Source organism: Camellia sinensis, chromosome 3, assembly GCF_055761805.1.
Source record: "Camellia sinensis isolate YWXY chromosome 3, ASM5576180v1, whole genome shotgun sequence".
NCBI lineage: Eukaryota > Viridiplantae > Streptophyta > Magnoliopsida > Ericales > Theaceae > Camellia > Camellia sinensis.
Genome location: NC_138963.1, coordinates 82,788,819 through 82,807,318, shown reverse-complemented (window position 1 = coordinate 82,807,318; position 18,500 = coordinate 82,788,819). Strand labels below are relative to the sequence as shown.

Here is an 18,500-nt window from a genome sequence, read left to right as displayed (position 1 = left end):
TACGCAAAGTAATGGGAAACACCCTAGTACCTGGAGACGGCAAACTAGGGCCTAATTGGGAAGGACCTTACAAAGTGGTTGGGTTAGCAGGAAAATGGGCATACCACTTGAAAGACGAGGACAGCAAAGCCATTCCCAGGCCATGGAACACTGTCAATCTCAAACTATTTTATTTTTAGCTTTCTTTTTAGACATACTTGTCATTTTTCTTTTCCTCAATAAAACAAGTAGTTTTCTTTTCAGCATAATTGTTTTATTTTGTAAAAGTTATTTTAGTGAGCTAGGGGCAACAAAAGCAGAGTTGGCTGGAATAACCAACTTTGCACTCTCTTCAGCTAGGATTAGGATCTGGGCTGAAGAGGTTGGCTGAAAAACCCAACAAACACTTCTCCTAAGCCTAGGATAAGGATCCAGGCTGCAGGACGTTTGGCCGGAAAAACCAAACACTTTACTCTAGGTTGGCAGGAACAACCAACTTAGAGGTTGGCTGGAATAACCAACACCTCTCCTAAGCCCAAGATAAGAATCCAGGCTGCAGGACGTTTGGCAGGAATAACCAAACACTTTACTCTAGGTTGGCAGGAATAACCAACTTAGAGGTTGGCTGGAAAAACCACCACTTCTCCTAAGCCTAGGATAAGGATCCAGACTGCAGGACGTTTGGTCGGAATAACCAAACACTTTACTCTAGGTTGGCAGGAAAAACCAACTTTGAGCTCTCTTCAGCCGAGATAAGAATCTAGGCTGCAGAGGTTGGCTGGAAAAACCAACACTTATTGTTCTTCAGCCGAGATAAGGATTTAGGCTGAAGAGGTTGGCAAGTATGGCCAGTTAGATTGCGGAAAAACCAACACTTATTGTTCTTCAGTCGAGATAAGGATCTAGGTTGAAGAGGTTGGCAGGTATGGCCAGTTAGATTGCAAAGTTAAGACCGGGATAAAATATCTCGGCCAGAGAATTTACTTCATTCAGATTATATCATAGAAGTAAACCGAACAGACAGTTGAAGAAAACAAAAGATAATTTCATTGATAATGCAAAGCCAAAGTACAAAAGATGGGGCCGTAGCCTGGTTACAAAAACTTCGAAAGTTAGCACCTCAAAGAAAAGAAAAGTACATAATCAAGCAAAAAGGTCATCTAAATCGGCGTCCAAAATAACCCGGTCTTCACCCAGAGGTAGCTCGGTTGTTGCAAGTACATCTTGGTTCAGCTCGGTTGGAGGCACCACATCAGACACGGCAGGCAAAGGAGGGATGGAGACCACTGGAGTTGGGGAGATAGACTGGCGACCGGGCTGGGTGTTGTCTTCTGGAACAGCATCTTCGTCCTCCTCTTCCAGAAATTTTTGCTGAATGGCGACAGCGTACTCCGCCATAGAGCTTGGTATGAAATACGGAGGAGGGTTGAAGACCTCGGTCTCTGGGCTATGACCGAGCTGCGCCACAACCTCCGTTTATCCACACTTGAAGAAAAGATCTTTTGCAGCTTCACATTGCTTGATATAAGTGGCCTCCCCTTCCTTGAAACCGCGGTCTTCCGCGTCCTCAACCTTCTTCTCTAGCTTGGCTATCTCTGCATTCTTCTTGCCTTCAAGCTTGGCCAGCTCGCGCAGATATTTGTCTTTCACCACAGTCGCAGCCTTTTTCTTATCTATTTCAGCTGAGTTGACCAGGCTTGTAAGCCGAGCTACTTCGGCCTGTAGCTCGGCCATCTTCTGCTGGGATTCTTTTAGCTCGGCCGTTTTAGCATTAGTCTCTGCCATGGCCTCCCTTGTGGTCTTTCGAAGTTCCAACCCGTGCTTGTGAGCAACGTGGTTCTTCTGCAGGGCCTGCAAAAGGAGAGAAACAATTTTGAGATAAACCGAGTGAAAAGACGTTGAAATTTGGAGAAGGAAAATGAGAACTTACCAACGCCATTGATTTGGAAGCCGAGCGAATGGCCTTCAGCTCGGTAAGATGATCGTGGTGATCCATGTCGGCTGGAAGGCAGGCGTTCTTGGCCAGATTAAAGGCCAGCATATGGTCTTTTTCTGCGACCACTGAGTCGGAGTCAGTGATAGCGCGGTTCTTGTAGGTAACCCTAGGCACCCACTTGGAAGAGCTAGCTCGTTCAGAATGCTCCGGTTGTGGGCTGGGCGGTGTAGATTGCGGAAGCGTGACATCTTCTTCATCAAGGAGGCGCGGCTCGGTCGTGGAAGTTCGAGCGCACTTGTTTGGCTGAGATGAAGAAGGCTGTGCAGATGGTAAGGTTACCACGGTCTCTTGAGTTTGGCTGGCTGGTGGTACCTCGGCCTGGTTTGTTTCGGTTAAAAGGGCCCTTACTGCTCTTTTCTTGGCCATCTCTTGCTCCGCAGTTAATAGGATCAAGTTGATTTGTGGAAGGGATGGCTCTAAGAGGAAATCGGTCACCCTGGTCTTCCTACGGCTACTATATCGGTAGGTCGGTTCAAAATTCAGTAGCTCGGCCCAGCTCCTGTTCGGATATCGAAGTGCGGCGCGAAGTGTGTTCAGGTTGGGGTAGCTGTACTGGGACTTGAGAAAAGTCAAATCTGCATGAAGAAAGGAAACTACAGTTAGTACGGTTCAAAATAAGAAAACCGAAGTAAAGAAAAGCATGGAATTGAGCCGAGGTAATCCTACCGGCTACATCCTTGTTCCAATTTATTCTATCGCCCGGGATCTGGGCTTGTTGGTCCTCAAAGTTCCCAGATACCCAGAAGAAATCATCATCATTCACATCTTTATCCGGGGTATTTTCTATTATCTTTTCACGACGGCGTTTTATTCTTAAATAGTAAACCCAGCCATCTTCAGCCGATCCTATGGAGTATTGGTGGAAGAGCTCGGCTAGACCGAGATTAAGGCCAGCTCAGCAATTTAGCTCGGTAATGCCGTTTATTATGCGGTAAGAATTGGTGGAAAGTTGGGTAGGGCAAAGGTTTGTTTGTCTGAGGAATTCACAGAGAATGGGGCTGTACAGGGAATCACAGTCCGGTTTCTACAATGGAAAGAAGGGTGAAGGGAACGAAGCCAGGGTTTCCCCAGGGTATGGTATCTAGGTCGGCCAAGGTAAGATGGACGTCATCAGGAATATGGTAGTCCCTTCGGAACTCGACCATGGCACCTGGTGAGTTTACTAAGAACCTATACTTTCCCATTAATTATATATAAATTATCGACAAGTGTTAGTTCGGCGTTGAGATGATATGGAGTATCTCGGCTGAAGCGTTCAAGGGAGTGCCTGGTCGACCTAAGTCTGCAAAGTGAAAAAGAAAGGTGTTAAGCACAGATCGTGAGACCGTGCTACAAGAAACATAGGCAAGATAAATGAAGTCCTAGCTCGGCTACGTGGGATGCTATCCAGTCTTAGCTCGGTTTAAGCAAGGGACTTTAGCCCGGTTTAGCAAAAGGTTGTGGACCCAGAAAAATAATTTAAAAAATTTGCACAGATGATAGTGGATGGAGTATTTAATTTTGTATAATGGAACCATTGTTAAAATACATTTCAACCATTGATTGTTTTTTTCGAATATCTATGTGACTATATATGAGAAGAGGATTCCTTCTAGTCCAAAATCTAGACTGGAGGGCATTCTTGGGTCCTTGGGGCTCTACACGGTCTCCGTTTTGATGATTTAAGCCGTTCATTTTGTCAAGAATTTCATGTATTTCATCTATAAAAAAAATTAGATCAATATGATATTAGTAACTTATTTAATTTATCGCGTTTGTCACAAAACAATGTATGGTTTATTTTTTTGTGATAAATGTGATAAATTGAGTATGTTATGATTATCAGATCAATCTAATTTTTTGTGTGAATAAAATATATAAAATATCTGATAAAATGAATGATTCGAATCATTGAAACAGGACCCGTGTTAGACCGCAGAGCCAAAACAGCGCCCTATAGTTCAAATTTTGGACTGAAGCAGATCTGCCTCCTATTATGAATTGGTAACATTGCTAAAACGAGTATTGTATAAATTTGGAGAATTTAAAATACATGGAGCCGTAGGAAAAAGAAAGTACACTATAAATTAAATTATTATTATTTTCTACAAGTGCTTAAAAAAGCATGAATTTTTTTTTGGGTTTGGTTATGGTGTGCAACTTACACCTTACACCTTATACCTTACACTTACACCTTACACTTACACCTTTTGTAAAAAATTAAACCTTACACTTACACCTTTTTTGAGGTTGCACACCATGTGCAACCCACTTACACCTTACACCTTACACTTACACCTTACACTTACACCTTATACTTATACTTACACCTTACACTTACACTTTTTGTGTAAGTGGCACATGGTGTGCACTTGCACACTTAAGAAAACTCCTTTTTTTTTTAGTGTAACTTTGACACACATGAAAACTACGAAGCACATAGGACTATAAATGAATAGAGCCATTCGTCAACATGCTCGAGCTCAACTCGATAAGAGCTAATTCGAACTTGATTCATTAAATTTTATTTTATTTTTTATTTTTTTATGTTTGAGTTCGAGATTATTAAAATTTTAATAAATAAATCCAAATATACTAAAACTCAACTCTAAAGTTCAGCTTGTTAGCTGACTCGTTTAACATATATTATTTATAAATTAAATAATATAAAAATATGTATAAAAATAAGATAATTATGTTATTTATATATTTAAAAAATGTAAATGTGAATGTAAATAATAGTTAACTTAACTATAAATATTAAATAATACATATAATAGTGGTGATATATATTATTTTGATAAAATATTAACTTTTTTTTAGTATGTTTATATATATTGTGTATGTAATTTTATAATTAAAATTTCAATTATAAGTTTAGTTTCATACACAAGTATGAATTTATAATTTTTTTAATTTGTTAATATTCGTGAACATGTTTGAACTTGAGTCAATCCTAAACTAACTCGGCTCGAGCTCAGTTCGTTAGTTTTTATTGAATTCAAATTTAAACTCGTTAAAATTTTAATAGACAAGTCCAAACATACACTAAAATTCAATTCGACTGACTTATTTGTAGTGCTAGACACAAGAATAAATTTGTAGTGCTAGACACAAGAATAAATTTATACATATACATAAAGAGAGTTACAACATAATAAAAATTTGATTTATTTTTTTTTCCCAGCTCAATTAAAATACAATTTCCCCTATAAATTTTGTGGTTTGCATGATCCTCCGTCGGCAAGAAAGTGGATAGAACAGCACTTTTATGCGAACCCCAAACCGGCAGACAAAAGCAAACTATTCCAACAACCACCGTTCCAACTCTATAAAACGCAACAAGTCAATTTACTTTCCCGGAATCTCGTTAATTCCTTCAACCATCTCTCAGTTCCTACCCTCCTCCTCCTTCTCCTCCTCCTCCTCCTCCTGTGTTACCTCCTCCATGGACGACGGCGCTGAACACCAGGACGTCCCCTCTCTAGACCTCAGCCGCCTCAAAGTCCTATCCCCCATCGGCCGCGGAGCCAAGGGCGTTGTCTTCCTCGTCCAGACTACCGATACTCAATTCCTCGCTTTGAAAGCCATCTCCAGAGCTTCCATTGAGAAGGAAAGAACCAGCATCGACAGCGACGGTAGCCAGTACCGACGAATCTTCTTCGAACAACAGGTCTTGAGTTCTTTTTCACATCCACTTTTACCTAGACTTCGAGGTGTTATCGCCACCGATAAGATCCTCGGTTACGCAATCGATTACTGTCCAGGACGCGATCTCAATTCTCTCAGAAACAAACAAACTGAGAAGATGTTCTCTGATAGTATCATCAGGTCAATTTTCTTCTCAATTTCTCCCAATTTTTTTTGAAAAATATCTCATCAATGTATATATATATATAACTCTCTGTATATTTCTTCAGATTTTATGCTGCGGAATTAGTACTGGCATTGGAGTACTTACATGGATTAGGAATAGTATACAGAGATTTGAAGCCAGAAAACGTACTGGTCCAAGAAAGCGGACATTTAATGCTCGTCGATTTCGATCTCTCAGTAAAACTCTCTGTAAAATCTCCCCAAACTCTGCCGATTGTGAAATCGGCACCGAAATCTCTACCGATGAACAAGAAGAGGCGGATTTTCTGTTGCAACTCCGGCATTTCGCCGGAGCGGGATTTGGCCGAAAACGATTCCGGATCGGCGAGTTCTTCCGAGTTAGACTCGGTTGAGAAGTCGAACTCGTTCGTCGGCACGGAGGAGTACGTGGCGCCTGAGATCATACTAGGGAAAGGCCACGATTTCGCGGTGGACTGGTGGTGTTTGGGTATAGTGTCATACGAGATGCTGTACGGAGCGACGCCGTTTCGGGGGTCGAATAGGAATGAGACTTTTAACTGGATTCTGAAGAAGTCGCCGGAGCTGGTGGGAGAGCCGACGCCGTTGAGAGATTTGATTGGAAAATTGCTGGAAAAGGATCCGAAGCAAAGGATCTCACTGGAGAGGATCAAGGGCCATGATTTCTTCCTAGGGGTTGATTGGGATCGGATCTTGGAAATCACGAGGCCACCGCACATACCGTTGAGGCCGGAACAGGAGGAAGATACACAAGGAAATAAGACAATCGATGTAGAGTCTTTTGTACAAGGAGTGTTCAAAATTGAGAATGTGGTGGAAACCAACATGGATTCTGAAAGCAAAAAGAATAACACGGGGGGACGGGTCGAAGGACTGAACCAGTCACCCTCTCCCACTGACAATTTCAGTGTCTTCTAACACCCACCCACCCCCTTTTCTTTTTTTTTTTTTTTTTTTTTTTTTTTTTTTTTTGGTCAGAAATCAATTATAGAAATAGGGATGTAACAATCGACAATGCTACGTAACTCAAATTTTGTGGTTCAAAAGTGGTTCAAATGGCCAAAACGACGTCGTTTTGAGTACAGAACAACATAAAAATGGCCAAAACGGCGTCGTTTTGGCCATTTGAGCCACATTTGAGCCACAAAATTTGAGCTACGAGACATTTTCCATGTAACAATAACCTGGTTCGGTCTGATCCATTCAGACTCGGGCTCGAGCCGACCTTTTTTTTTTTTTTTTTTGTCAAAAATCAATTATAGAAATAGGGATGTAACAATAGCCTGGTTCGGTCTGATCCATTCAGACTCGGGCTGGAGCCGACCCATTTCGGCCTTGTTGGCTCCTTTTTTTTTTTTAGCGGGCCGATCCGGCCTATGGACCAAAAAGTGGGGCCTATGCCTAAGTCTAAGCTCAACCCCACTCATAATAAGGCTTGGGTTGCAGGCTTGGTCTCGGGCCGCAGGCTGGGCCTAGGCGGGTTTTTTTTTTTTGAAAAATAAATGATAAATACATTATCTATGTAGATTATTTATTAGAAATATAAAAAAATTTATACTAGAGTATTTTAATTAAAATTAATGAGATGTTTTGTTTGGTTATGTTTCACGATAGTATTTAAATTTGACATATTTTTTTTTTAATTATGAACTTATAACTAAAAAAATATGTAATTATGTAATTTTTTTCTTTCGAAATGAATAATTATATATATATGAAAATAAAACTTTCAATATTACAATATTAAATTAATTATATAATATTTATTGAATGAATAACTTTTATTTCAAAATGAAATAAAATATTACAAAAATTTATATTATTAAATAAAATAGGTGTAGATTATTGATAATGGTAGAGCAATTGCATCACTATAGGTCAAATACATCCTAACTAGGTTGGCACCTACTAGTTTACCAATCATTTGCATTATATTCCATCTCAATAATTAAAAAAAAAAGAAAAAAAGAAATGAAATAAAATAGCAAAAAACAAATTTTTGATCAATCATCGGAGGAGACAGGCATTTCAGTCGTGTTGCCCGAGGATATGTCATCCAAATCATTTTGAATTCACTCATTTTCACTATAATTTTGTTTTCTTGTAAGCACATGCATATAATCTCTGGATATCATTAGTGCCTCAACCATTTAGGGTGAAAGTCTGCTCCGGTAATCGTTCAGCACCCGTCCACTTGCACTAAAATCTGTTTCTGAAGCAACTATAGAAATAGAAACGGTAGTATATCACGGGCTATCCTTGAAATCACAAGCCACATAGTTTTATTTTGTCTCCACCATTCCAAAATGTCAAAATCATCGAAATCATCTATTGATGGGCTTTCCAAATAACGTTATAGTTCAGAACTACTTACGCTTATATGTTGAGATATTCTTCTACTTTTTATAGCTGAAAAAACACTTAATCTCCCGCATCGAGATGAGACTACTAGTGTAATGTGTGTAGGTGTATTTACAGATACAGCTGCTATGTATTATTCAAATAATTTGTTGCGTGTTTGCATAATAGGGGCAAACTGTGTTTGATCAACGAATATACGTTGTAAAAATTTTTGTAAACCAATTTCTTTACACCTAGGATCAATTATTATGGCTAAACCTAAAAGATGATGCAAATGATCAAAATATTTCTTAAATTTTACTTTCATTAAAGTAATAATTGTTATATAATATTCATTATCCATATATTTTATGAAAATTTTAATTATTTCTGCTAGCATATGTAAAATAAATGGTGAAGTAGGAATATATCTATAAGAAAATAATTTTGTTGAAATATCAAAAACTTTTAAAAAATCTTTATATAAGGTTACTTGGCGCCAATTAAATTCTGTGGGAGTCAATACTCCTTCTATTAATATTGTTGCAAAAAATAAATCTATTGCTTTTATTTTTTACAAGTTATTTTTAACATATTATACGTTGCATTCCACATACTATCTACATCTAAAATTAATTTTTTAAATGACATATTTTCTCGTTGACAAAGTTTTCTATATTCTAAAATTCGATTAGCAGAAGATATAATAGTAACAACTTCATTTTTATTACAAGTACAAAAGTCTTGTATAAATACATAGCTTCTTTAATAATCAAATTTAAAATATGGGCACAACAAATAACATGAAATAAATCACCATTAACAAGTAATTGTAAAGTTAATTTTAAATGAGTTACAGTTTGATTATAACATGCTGCATTATCTAAACTAATCGTAAATATTTTATTTTGTAAAGCCCACTCATATAATACATTTCTTATTTCTACACCAAGTGAATGACCATTGTATGGAAGTTCAACTAATTTAAATGAAATAATTTTTTTATTTAATTTCCAATCATTATCAATAAAATGTGCAGTGATACATCAATATTCAAAACCATTATTTGACCACAGATCAGATGTTAAACAAACTCTTTCATTCAAATATTTAAATATGTCAAATAATTTACTTTTAGCATCCTCAAATTTCTTTAAAATCCTATTTCTAATAGTATTTCTTAAAAAACTTTCATATTGCGGTGCAAAACTTTCATGAATCATTTCGGTAAAATCGAGACATCACTAGGAGTAAAAGGTTGTTCTTTTTTAATAATATAATCAACTACAGAATTTTGTGCATGTATAGGATCATATAAAAATGTTTGCAAATTACCAGTTGATGAAACCCCTAATTGTATTTAACTTCGAATATCAGGTTGTTGACGTTGTAAATGTTTGTTAGCATGCATTTTTAGATGACTAGTACCTCCTGCAGATGCAACACTAAGTAAATGTGCACAATATTTACATTTTGCTTTAAATGTAATTGTACCATTAGGATTATTTATAGATATTTTTTCAAAATGTTCCTAAACACTACTAGTTCTGCTCCTAGATGATGATCTAACTATTGGAAGAGGGACATTAGAAAAAGAATCAACAGATTCTTGTTATGTAGTATATGCATCAACATCGACATAAATATTAGGAATATTACGAGCCATTATAGCGATCCCGGTTTTGACCCAACCTTTGTTACATTTCGGACTCGGGTTTTGTGGTTTAATATTGTATCCATGTCTTATATTCCTCCTCTAACTCTTTGAATTTGAGTTTTGGAACATGTTGGGCATGTTAGGAACAGGTTGGTTATTAGTTGGTCAGGATTGTTGTTACCCAGATTTTGGCTTCTTCGCTCGAGCGAGGCTTTTTGCGCTCGAGTGAGCCTTGTGAAATTTGCTTCTTCGCTCGAGCGAGGTTTCTTGTGCTTGAGCGAGATTTGAGAGTTCTCAGGTTTCTTTGCTAGACATAGAATTTCTGAGAAGGTGAAATTCTTCGCTCGAGCGAGAGTGTGCGTCTGTAAAACTTCTGAAGCTTTGCATTCTATGCTCGAGCGAGGCTTCTTGCGCTCGAGCGAGGTCACTTGTTGTGTCTGGTCGCTCGAGCGACAACTCCTTCGCTCGAGCGAAGGCCGCGTATATCAGTTCGCAGCAGAAGAGTTTTATATCACTTTTTGATTCCCTTTTTGCAAGAAACCCTAATCCGGCACACTCTCTCTCTAAAACACTCTCTCTCTACAAATACTCTTTGATCCAAGCACCACTACCCTACTTCCTTTGAGAAAAAGGTGGAATATCTTGTGGGCTTCCATTCCATCGAAACTAAGCTTGGTTTTGTGCACTTTTGAAGATCTCCTTCTTCTTCTTTAGGCTTCTACACTTGAGGTAGAGATACTCTACACCTTGTTATGGTTTTTAACTTAGGTATTTGTCATTTTGTATAAGTGGTGGAATTTGGAAGGATTTGAGTGAAGTTAAGGTTTAGGTTCAAAGTTTAAAATAAGGATTTTTATATTGGGTTCCATGAATATATATGGGGTATTTAATATGAGGTTACATGGGTTAAAACGATGAAATTTGGACTTGGGATTGATATTTGGAAAATAGGGAAAATAGCCCTAATTTGTGTTAAATAATTATTTTGTACAAATAATGAAATTGATATGAGAAATATGAAATCAGGAGGATGTGTAAATTAATGGTGTAGTTGGGTTTCATTCACCTATGAAAAATTTGATAAATTATTTGTTTGATAAATTGTATATCTGTTTAGAAATATCTGTTTTGGGCTATTGGTGGATGATAGCTATGACTGTTGTAGAGATTGTATGAGGACTAGGTGAATTGAAACTGATCATTTGAATTATGTCATTGAATATGATGGTTTGATTAAACCATTGAATATGTGATTTGGATAGTCATTGTATATGACCACGCTTTTAAATATATTGTATATGTATTATTGTTTGGGAGGACATAGAGGATGCACTCCATTATTTTAGAGGAGAAAATGGATGCACTCCATTTAAAATTAAGTTGGCCGGAGTGTCCAGGGTGAAAGACCCAAAATCTTATATGTATATATGTATGGGTGCCGATTCCCTCGGACGAGAATCCATAAAATGGCAAGAAGATTGAAGTGTTTGAATAATGATTGTTATTGAATTATGAATGAATGAGTAGTCTCATGTTGGATTGTTTAGATGATAGGGAACTACACTTATGCATTGATTTGAAATTAATAAATGGAAATGAATTAAGATGTGGTTATCGATATTGAATGGTAAAGGGGAGAATGTAAGTTGGTCTTGAGTATTGGACTTTTATCTGGCATTTATATCTTAGTTAAATCTCATACTTTGTGTTAGTTTATCTCTATTGGGCTTTGGCTCACCCTACTTGGGAAACCATTTTCAGGTACAGGTGACATGTCTCCTCCAAGGACGTAGCCCGGGAGGACTTAGGAGTTGGAAGCTCTGTTTTTGTTATATTTATGCTTAAATGTTTATTTAAGCCGAGGGTTTTACATGTATAGAACTTAGGACTCTTTCTTTTGTTGTAACCAAGTGATATCTTGGAAAAATGTAAGCCCGAAGGGCATTTATTTTGTTGTTATCAACTAGTGTTACATGCTGTATTTTCAGAATGAACATTTATGATAGTGTAATGCATGCGATATCTTTTGTAATATAAACTCTGATAAATGAAAGTATAACATTTTCACTATATTTATAGATCTTATGAATAGTGTATTTGTATCATTTTTGGGGCATTACAACTTGGTATCAGAGCATATTGGTTTTGAATACTTTGGGTACGTGGGAAGTGGTTAGTACCACAATGGGTTTGTCTCGCTTGTTAAAGACTTAAGTATAGAGGATATGTGCTTATATGCTAACATGCTTATGTGTTTCGCTTGGGTGCTAACATGCTTATTTAATTTCTAGGATGTTGATCGGGTCCATGGGTTCCTAGGAGTCTTGTTGGAAAGGCACTTGATCATTGTCGTTTCTAACTGGAACTCTAACAATGCCACGAGACAGTCATTATCCGGAAATGAAACTCGTATGTGTTTATGTGGGTATATGCTTATGTGGAGTGAATTACAGTTGTCTATTGCATTAGGATGTGAGTGGATTAGCTTCGGCACATTTGTAAATGTGCTAATGTCTTTTGTTACCTTCATTAGGATGTCAGGGCGAGGTCGTGGCGGTAGGCGTGGTAGGCCTAGGAGGCATGAGATGCCTATACCGAATGAACTTTCGGCGCAAAAGGAAGGGGTTGGTCAGGCCAATGTAGCTGAACCAGTTGGTCAACAGGCCATGGACGCCTTAGCCTGTGAAATGGCCGGAGCATTGAGGGAATCCATGGACATTCTCAAAGCTGAGAATCAAGTCTAGGCCCAAGTAGTTGAAGCTGGGCCGTCCTTTCTGAAGAGGGAGTTCATCCGGGGGAATCCGGACGAGTTTTTGTGTGATCCTAAGGAGCCACTAAAGGCTAATGAGTGGCTAGAGCAGATGATGAAGATGTTTGAGATGCTCGCCATCAAAGATGGAGGTTTGAGAGTGACCTTGGCGTCCTTCTAGCTGAAGGGAGACGCAGGTCAGTGGTGGAAATATGCGCGAGGCCGCATTAGAGGGACTTGGAAAGCCTTTGTGGATGCCTTCCAGGAAAAGTACTTACCTGCTACAGTAAGGGAGAAGTTGAGGGATCAATTCTCCAAGTTGATGCAGTTGAATACACCAGTGGTTGAGTTTGAGGCCACGTTCACCAATTTGTCGAGGTTTACACCAGACTTAGTGGTGACTGAGAAGCACCGGTGTTTGGAGTTTGAGAAGAGGTTGCAGACCAGACTCATGTTTAGAGTGGCTGGATCCATGATTAGGGATTATGGGTGCCTTGTGGAGGCTGCAGCCCATCTTGAGACTATCATGCATGCGGAGGAGGAGAGGATGAGGGGCTCTCAGAGGAGTCAGGATGGACAGGGGGACAGTAAGAGGCAGAGGGGTTCTAATCCCCAACAGTCCCAAGGAGTGCATTCAAGGTCTACCTTTCCAGTGCCGAGTTCGGGTTCTGGAAGAGGTGGTCAGGAAGACATCACTTGTTTCAAGTGTGGCCAGTTGGGCCACAAGTCTCCAGCTTGCCCACAGAGGGGAGGAGGTTAGCGAGCAACATCATCTTCGGTTCGTTCTCAGAGCCAGAGTCAAGGGAGAGGCCAGTCGCTCACTTGTTATCAGTGCGGGCAAGCGGGTCACTTGAAAAGGTTTTGCCCACAGTTGGGTGGCATACCTGGTGTGTCTGGTTTGAGGTAGAAATAGAGTCACCAGCCAGCATAGTCAGCACAGGCCTTAAGGGCCAATCAGGGGGCTTCTTCGGCTCAGTCAGTGTAGCAGTCTTACGCTCCGAGGGGTGAGCAGGTAGATTAGAGACCTACGGGGCGCGTGTATGCTGTTACTGCGCCAGACCTAGTACTGGCTCCATCTGTTGTAAGATGTACCTTTTTGTTTTGCAACTTGGTTGCTAATGTGTTAATTGATACGAGTACATCGCGTTCATTTATTTCGTCTACATTTACATTTATTTTGGGGTTGGAGTTGGCACAGTTAGCATCTCTTATTTGCGCAGAGTCACTTATTGGTAGTGAGGTTATTCTAAAACAAGGATGTCGAGGTTGTGACATCGAGGTTGCAGGTCGTCAATTACCATTTGCTTTTGTTTCGCTTGATATGACTAGTTTTGATGTTATTTTGGGTATGGACTGGTTATTGTCATACTGAGCTGTTATAGATTGCTACCGTCAGAGGGTTACTGTATGCACCTTGAACGGTGATTGCTTTTATTTCTTGGGGGACCGGGTGGATAGAGTCTTATCATCGGTGTGTGATCCCCGTGGGTGGAATGAACTTAGTTGTCTTCTTGCTAGCTTTTTGAGTAGTGAGTGTGATGAAGTTCGAGTTGAGCTATCAAGTGTGGTTTGTGAGTACTCAGATGTCTTTCCCGAGGATCTTATTAGTTTACTACCTGATCGAGAGATCGAGTTCTCTATTGATCTAGTGCCTGGCACGACATCGATTTCCATGGCACCGTATCGTTTTGCGCTAGTCGAGTTGAGCGAGTTGAAGATTCAACTCTAGGAATTACTAGATAAGGGCTTTATTCACCCTAGTACTTTGCCTTGGGGAGTTCCGACTCTCTTTGCTAAAAAGAAAGATGGAGCTTTGCGACTTTGTATCGATTACCGGAAGTTAAACTAGGTAACGGTTAAGAACAAGTATCCAATGTCTCGTATAGATGACCTATTTGATCAGTTGAAAGGATCCTCTTGTTTCTCTAAGATAGACCTGAGATCGGGTTATCATCAGTTGAGGGTCAGGGAGGAGGATATCCCGAAGACGGCATTCCGTACGCGGTATGGCCATTATGAGTTTCTTGTGATGCCTTTTGGGCTAACCAATGCCCCAGCTATGTTTATGGACTTGATGAACCGAATCTTCCGAGAATTCTTAGACCGTTTTGTGGTCGTCTTTGTGGACGACATACTGATTTACTCACCCTCTAAGGAGGAGCACGAGGAACACTTGCGAGTGGTGCTTGAGTTGCTTAGAGCCCATAAGTTGTATGCTAAGTTCGGGAAGTGTGAGTTCTGGCTAAAAGAGGTTAAGTTCTTAGGCCATGTAGTATCCGGAGAAGAGGTGACTGTAGATTCATCCAAAATTGAGGCAGTGCAGGATTGGGCACAACCTAAGAATGCTTTCGAGATTTGTAGTTTCTTGGGGTTGGCCGAGTATTACCGCCGGTTTGTGAAGGATTTCTCCATATTAGTTTCGCCTTTGACTAGATCGACGAGGAAAGGGGTCAAATTTGTGTGGAGTGAGACTTGTGAAAAATTGTTCCAAGAGCTTAATGTTAGACTTACCACCACTCCAATCTTGATTATTCCGGAGAGGGATTTGAGCTATTTAGTGTATTGTGATGCCTCACGAGAAGCTTTGAGTTGTGTATTGATGCAAGAAGGAAATGTAGTAGCCTATGGCTCACGGCAGTTGAAAACAAACAAGAGGAATTACCCTACTCATGACTTAGAATTAGCAGCTGTAATTTTTACCTTGAAGATTTGGAGGCATTATCTATATAGTAAGAGATTTGAGGTGTTTTCTGATCATAAGAGTCTGAAGTATCTGTTTACACAGAAGGACTTGAATTTGAGGTAGATAAGATGGATGGAATTCATAAAGGATTATGATTTTGAGTTGCATTACCATCCAGGGAAGGCCAATGTTGTGTCCGACGTTTTGAGTAGGAAATCTATCGGTAGTGTGGCTTGTATTTCCATCCGGGAATGGGAGATGTTGGGTACTCTTGGGGAGTTCGACTTGCATTTGGGTGAGTCTGTTGCGTCTGCAACCTTATTTTCTGTGGTTGCACAACCTACACTTGTGAACTGAGTGTTAGAGGCGCAGATGGGTGACTTTAAGGTAGAATCCCTCCAGGAGAAGATCTCCAGTGGGAAGGTAGAGAAGGGCTTGATTGTGTATCCCGACTTGAGTGTAAGATACCGTGACCGTTTGTTTGTGCCGTAGTCTTGTCGAGAGGATGTACTCTGAGGGTTTCACCATTCACGGCTTGTTGTGGATCCGGGAGGCATGAAGATGTATCATGACCTTAGTCGCCAGTTTTGGTAGAGGGGTATGAAAAAGGATGTGGCAGTGTTTGTATCAAGGTGCCTTAATTGTTAGCAAGTGAAGGCTGAGCATCAGAGGCTAGCAGGTTTGTTATAGCCCTTGCCTATAGCTGAGTAGAAGTGGGAGCATGTCATGATGGATTTTGTTGTGGGCCTTCCGAGGACTCAATGGGATAGTGATGCCATTTGGGTGGTAGTTGACTGGTTGACCAAGTTAGAGCATTTTATTCCTATGCGTGTAAGTGATTCGGTAGACTATCTTGCCGACTTGTAAATTAGGGACATAGTGAGATTGCACGGGGCTCCTGTGACAATTGTTTCGGATAGAGATCCGCGTTGGTTGTGGCAAAGTTTGCAGAGTGCCTTGGGCACTAGACTGACTTTTAGCATGGCTTACCATCCTCAGACTGACGGGTAATCCGAGTGTACTATTCAGATCCTTGAGGATATGTTTCGAGGCTGTGTCCTTGACTTTAAGGGGTCGTGGGAGAGACACCTACCCTTAGTGGAGTTTGCCTACAATAACAATTACCAATCGAATATTGGCATGGCACCGTTTGAGGACTGACATGGCACCGTTTGAGGCCTTGTATGGCCGACTGTGTAGATCGCCTGTGTGTTGGGCCGAGGTGGGTGATGCACCTTTATTGGGCCCAGAGTTGGTGTGGGAAACGACGGAGAAAGTGACACTTATCCGTAAGAGGTTGGTTACAGCCCAGAGTCGTTAGAAAGTTATGCCGACCGTAAGAGACGATCTTTATCCTTTGAAATGGGTGATCATGTCTTTCGAAAAATATCACCTGGGCAAGGTTTGATGAGATTTGGGAAGAGTGGGAAGTTATCCCCTCGGTTTAATGGTCCTTTTGAGATCCTTGAATGGATTGGGGAGGTCGTCTATCGTTTGGCATTACTGCCACAACTTTCCGGAGTGCATGACGTGTTTCATATTAGTATGCTTCGGAATATGAGCCAGATCCATCGCATGTATTGGATTGGACCGACCTAGAGGTAGACGAGGATGCCTCGTTTGAGGAGAGACCGGTGAGAGTCTTGGATAGGCGAGACCAAGTTAATTCATTTTTCAGACGTTATATTGAACTTATTGCGTCTTGACTCATTGCATACTCTTTAGTGATGTTTAATGATTCAAGAAGCAATGCCTACCACTTTCCTTGAGGCAACTCCATGATAGGGAGAAGGTGTTGTTGGTCTTTCATTTCCTTTTATTGAGCTTTTGTCCTATCGGTTTTAAGATCATCACACAATCGCAAAAATTGATGATTTGTGAACTGAATCTACTCCTCCCTTGATCATCTTCATGATAGGGACGGGCAGAGAGAATAAACATATCCTGGAAACACTCTGTTTTTGCTCTGTTACAGCAAGACAATCCCTAGAAAACAGTGGCCAGCCGACCACCATCATGTCTGACTGACCACTTTCCAAGGTCGGACGGCCACATTTTTTTTGTATAGGCAGTGACATTGTGTGGCAGAACAGAGCAGAACATGAGGCTAAAACAGAATAATTTTCTAACTGCAAACATAATAGATTCTGGCAGCAAACAGAGAGGTTTTCAGGAGTATGTTCTCGGTTGTGCGCATGTGGCTCCTTACTGTAATAACCCCGACCTCCGATTAATGCTAAGCCATGATTATTTATGCCTAACAGTAATTTAGAAGGAATCCAGAATTAAATTGCATATGTATTGCATTATCTTTGTGTTTTTATCTGTTTGCCATAAAATGATCTGTTCGTGTTTTATGTTTTAAACTGCAAATTAAAGGCCTTATCGACGGCCGAATCCGAAGCTGATTAGTGTTTTGTGTTAGTTAGAATTAATGTGATTTTCTGGTAAATTTAGTTGAAATTTGATTTGGTATGATTAAATTGGATTAAATAATGCTAAATCATATTAGTTGAGTAATTATATTTTTTGCCCCTTAGTGGGCCACTTTGTTCAATCTTGATTAGGAGCTTTTGATACACATTTTCAGCCTTCTTCCTTAGACTCAAACCGTGTGAGAGAGAGAGTGAGGTAGGGATTTGAATTCATCTAGAAAATTGGCTTGGAACTTAGGAGAATTGAAGAGGCTTTGCAAATTTGAGCTCCTAGACTTGGAATTCAAGGTTTAAGGTAGGAGATTTCCCTTTCAATTGTGCATTTAAGTTTAATTCTTACATGGTTCATGGAAAATTAGAGTTTAAAGTCTAGAGTTGGTTTAAAATGTTGAATTGGGTAATAATCCATGCATGCATGTTCATATCGTAACATTTTGAAGTGTTTTCATGGAAATTCTTGCATGCAAGACCATATTCTAGTTATAGTCCATGAGTTCATCATGATTTTGAGTTTAATCTTGCATTTGGTTATATTTTTGGGGCATTGAATTCAATTGAACACTTGCATGTCATGTTCTTTAATAATTCTTGGAAGTTTGTTTGAAATTGTGTTTAATTGACTCACCTTTGGGCTTTGATTTTACAAATTGATCTTTGAAACATCTTATACTATGAGTTTACAAGTGTTTTCCAGAAAATGGGCCCAAGAGGTCGAGTTTTGAGGTGTTGAATGCTTGGCTTGAGCTTGGGAGGTAGATCTGGAAATTCCAGAATTTGGCTTCCTCACTCGAGCGAAGGATTCCACGCTCGAGCGACCATCATTTGTT

The 18,500-nt window shown here is 39.8% G+C and overlaps 1 protein-coding gene across 1 annotated transcript; it reads left to right on the top strand.

Annotated features, from left to right (window-relative positions):
* Positions 1-5,121: 5,121 nt before the first annotated feature.
* On the top strand, positions 5,122-6,855 carry LOC114291013 (serine/threonine-protein kinase OXI1). The gene is made up of 2 exons (XM_028234996.2): positions 5,122-5,785; positions 5,875-6,855. Exons 1-2 carry the CDS (start codon positions 5,226-5,228, stop codon positions 6,725-6,727), a joined length of 1,413 nt encoding a protein of 470 aa, XP_028090797.2. The 5' UTR covers positions 5,122-5,225; the 3' UTR covers positions 6,728-6,855.
* Positions 6,856-18,500: the final 11,645 nt, after the last annotated feature.

What these genes read in the sequence shown, in the direction of transcription:
- LOC114291013 (XM_028234996.2), top strand. Translation starts at nt 5,226, where the DNA reads ATGCGAACCCCAAACCGGCAGACAAAAGCAAACTATTCCAACAACCAC. An exon ending in TTCTCTGATAGTATCATCAG is followed by an intron (nt 5,786 to 5,874) that starts GTCAATTTTCTT and finishes ATATTTCTTCAG; the next exon opens with ATTTTATGCTGCGGAATTAG.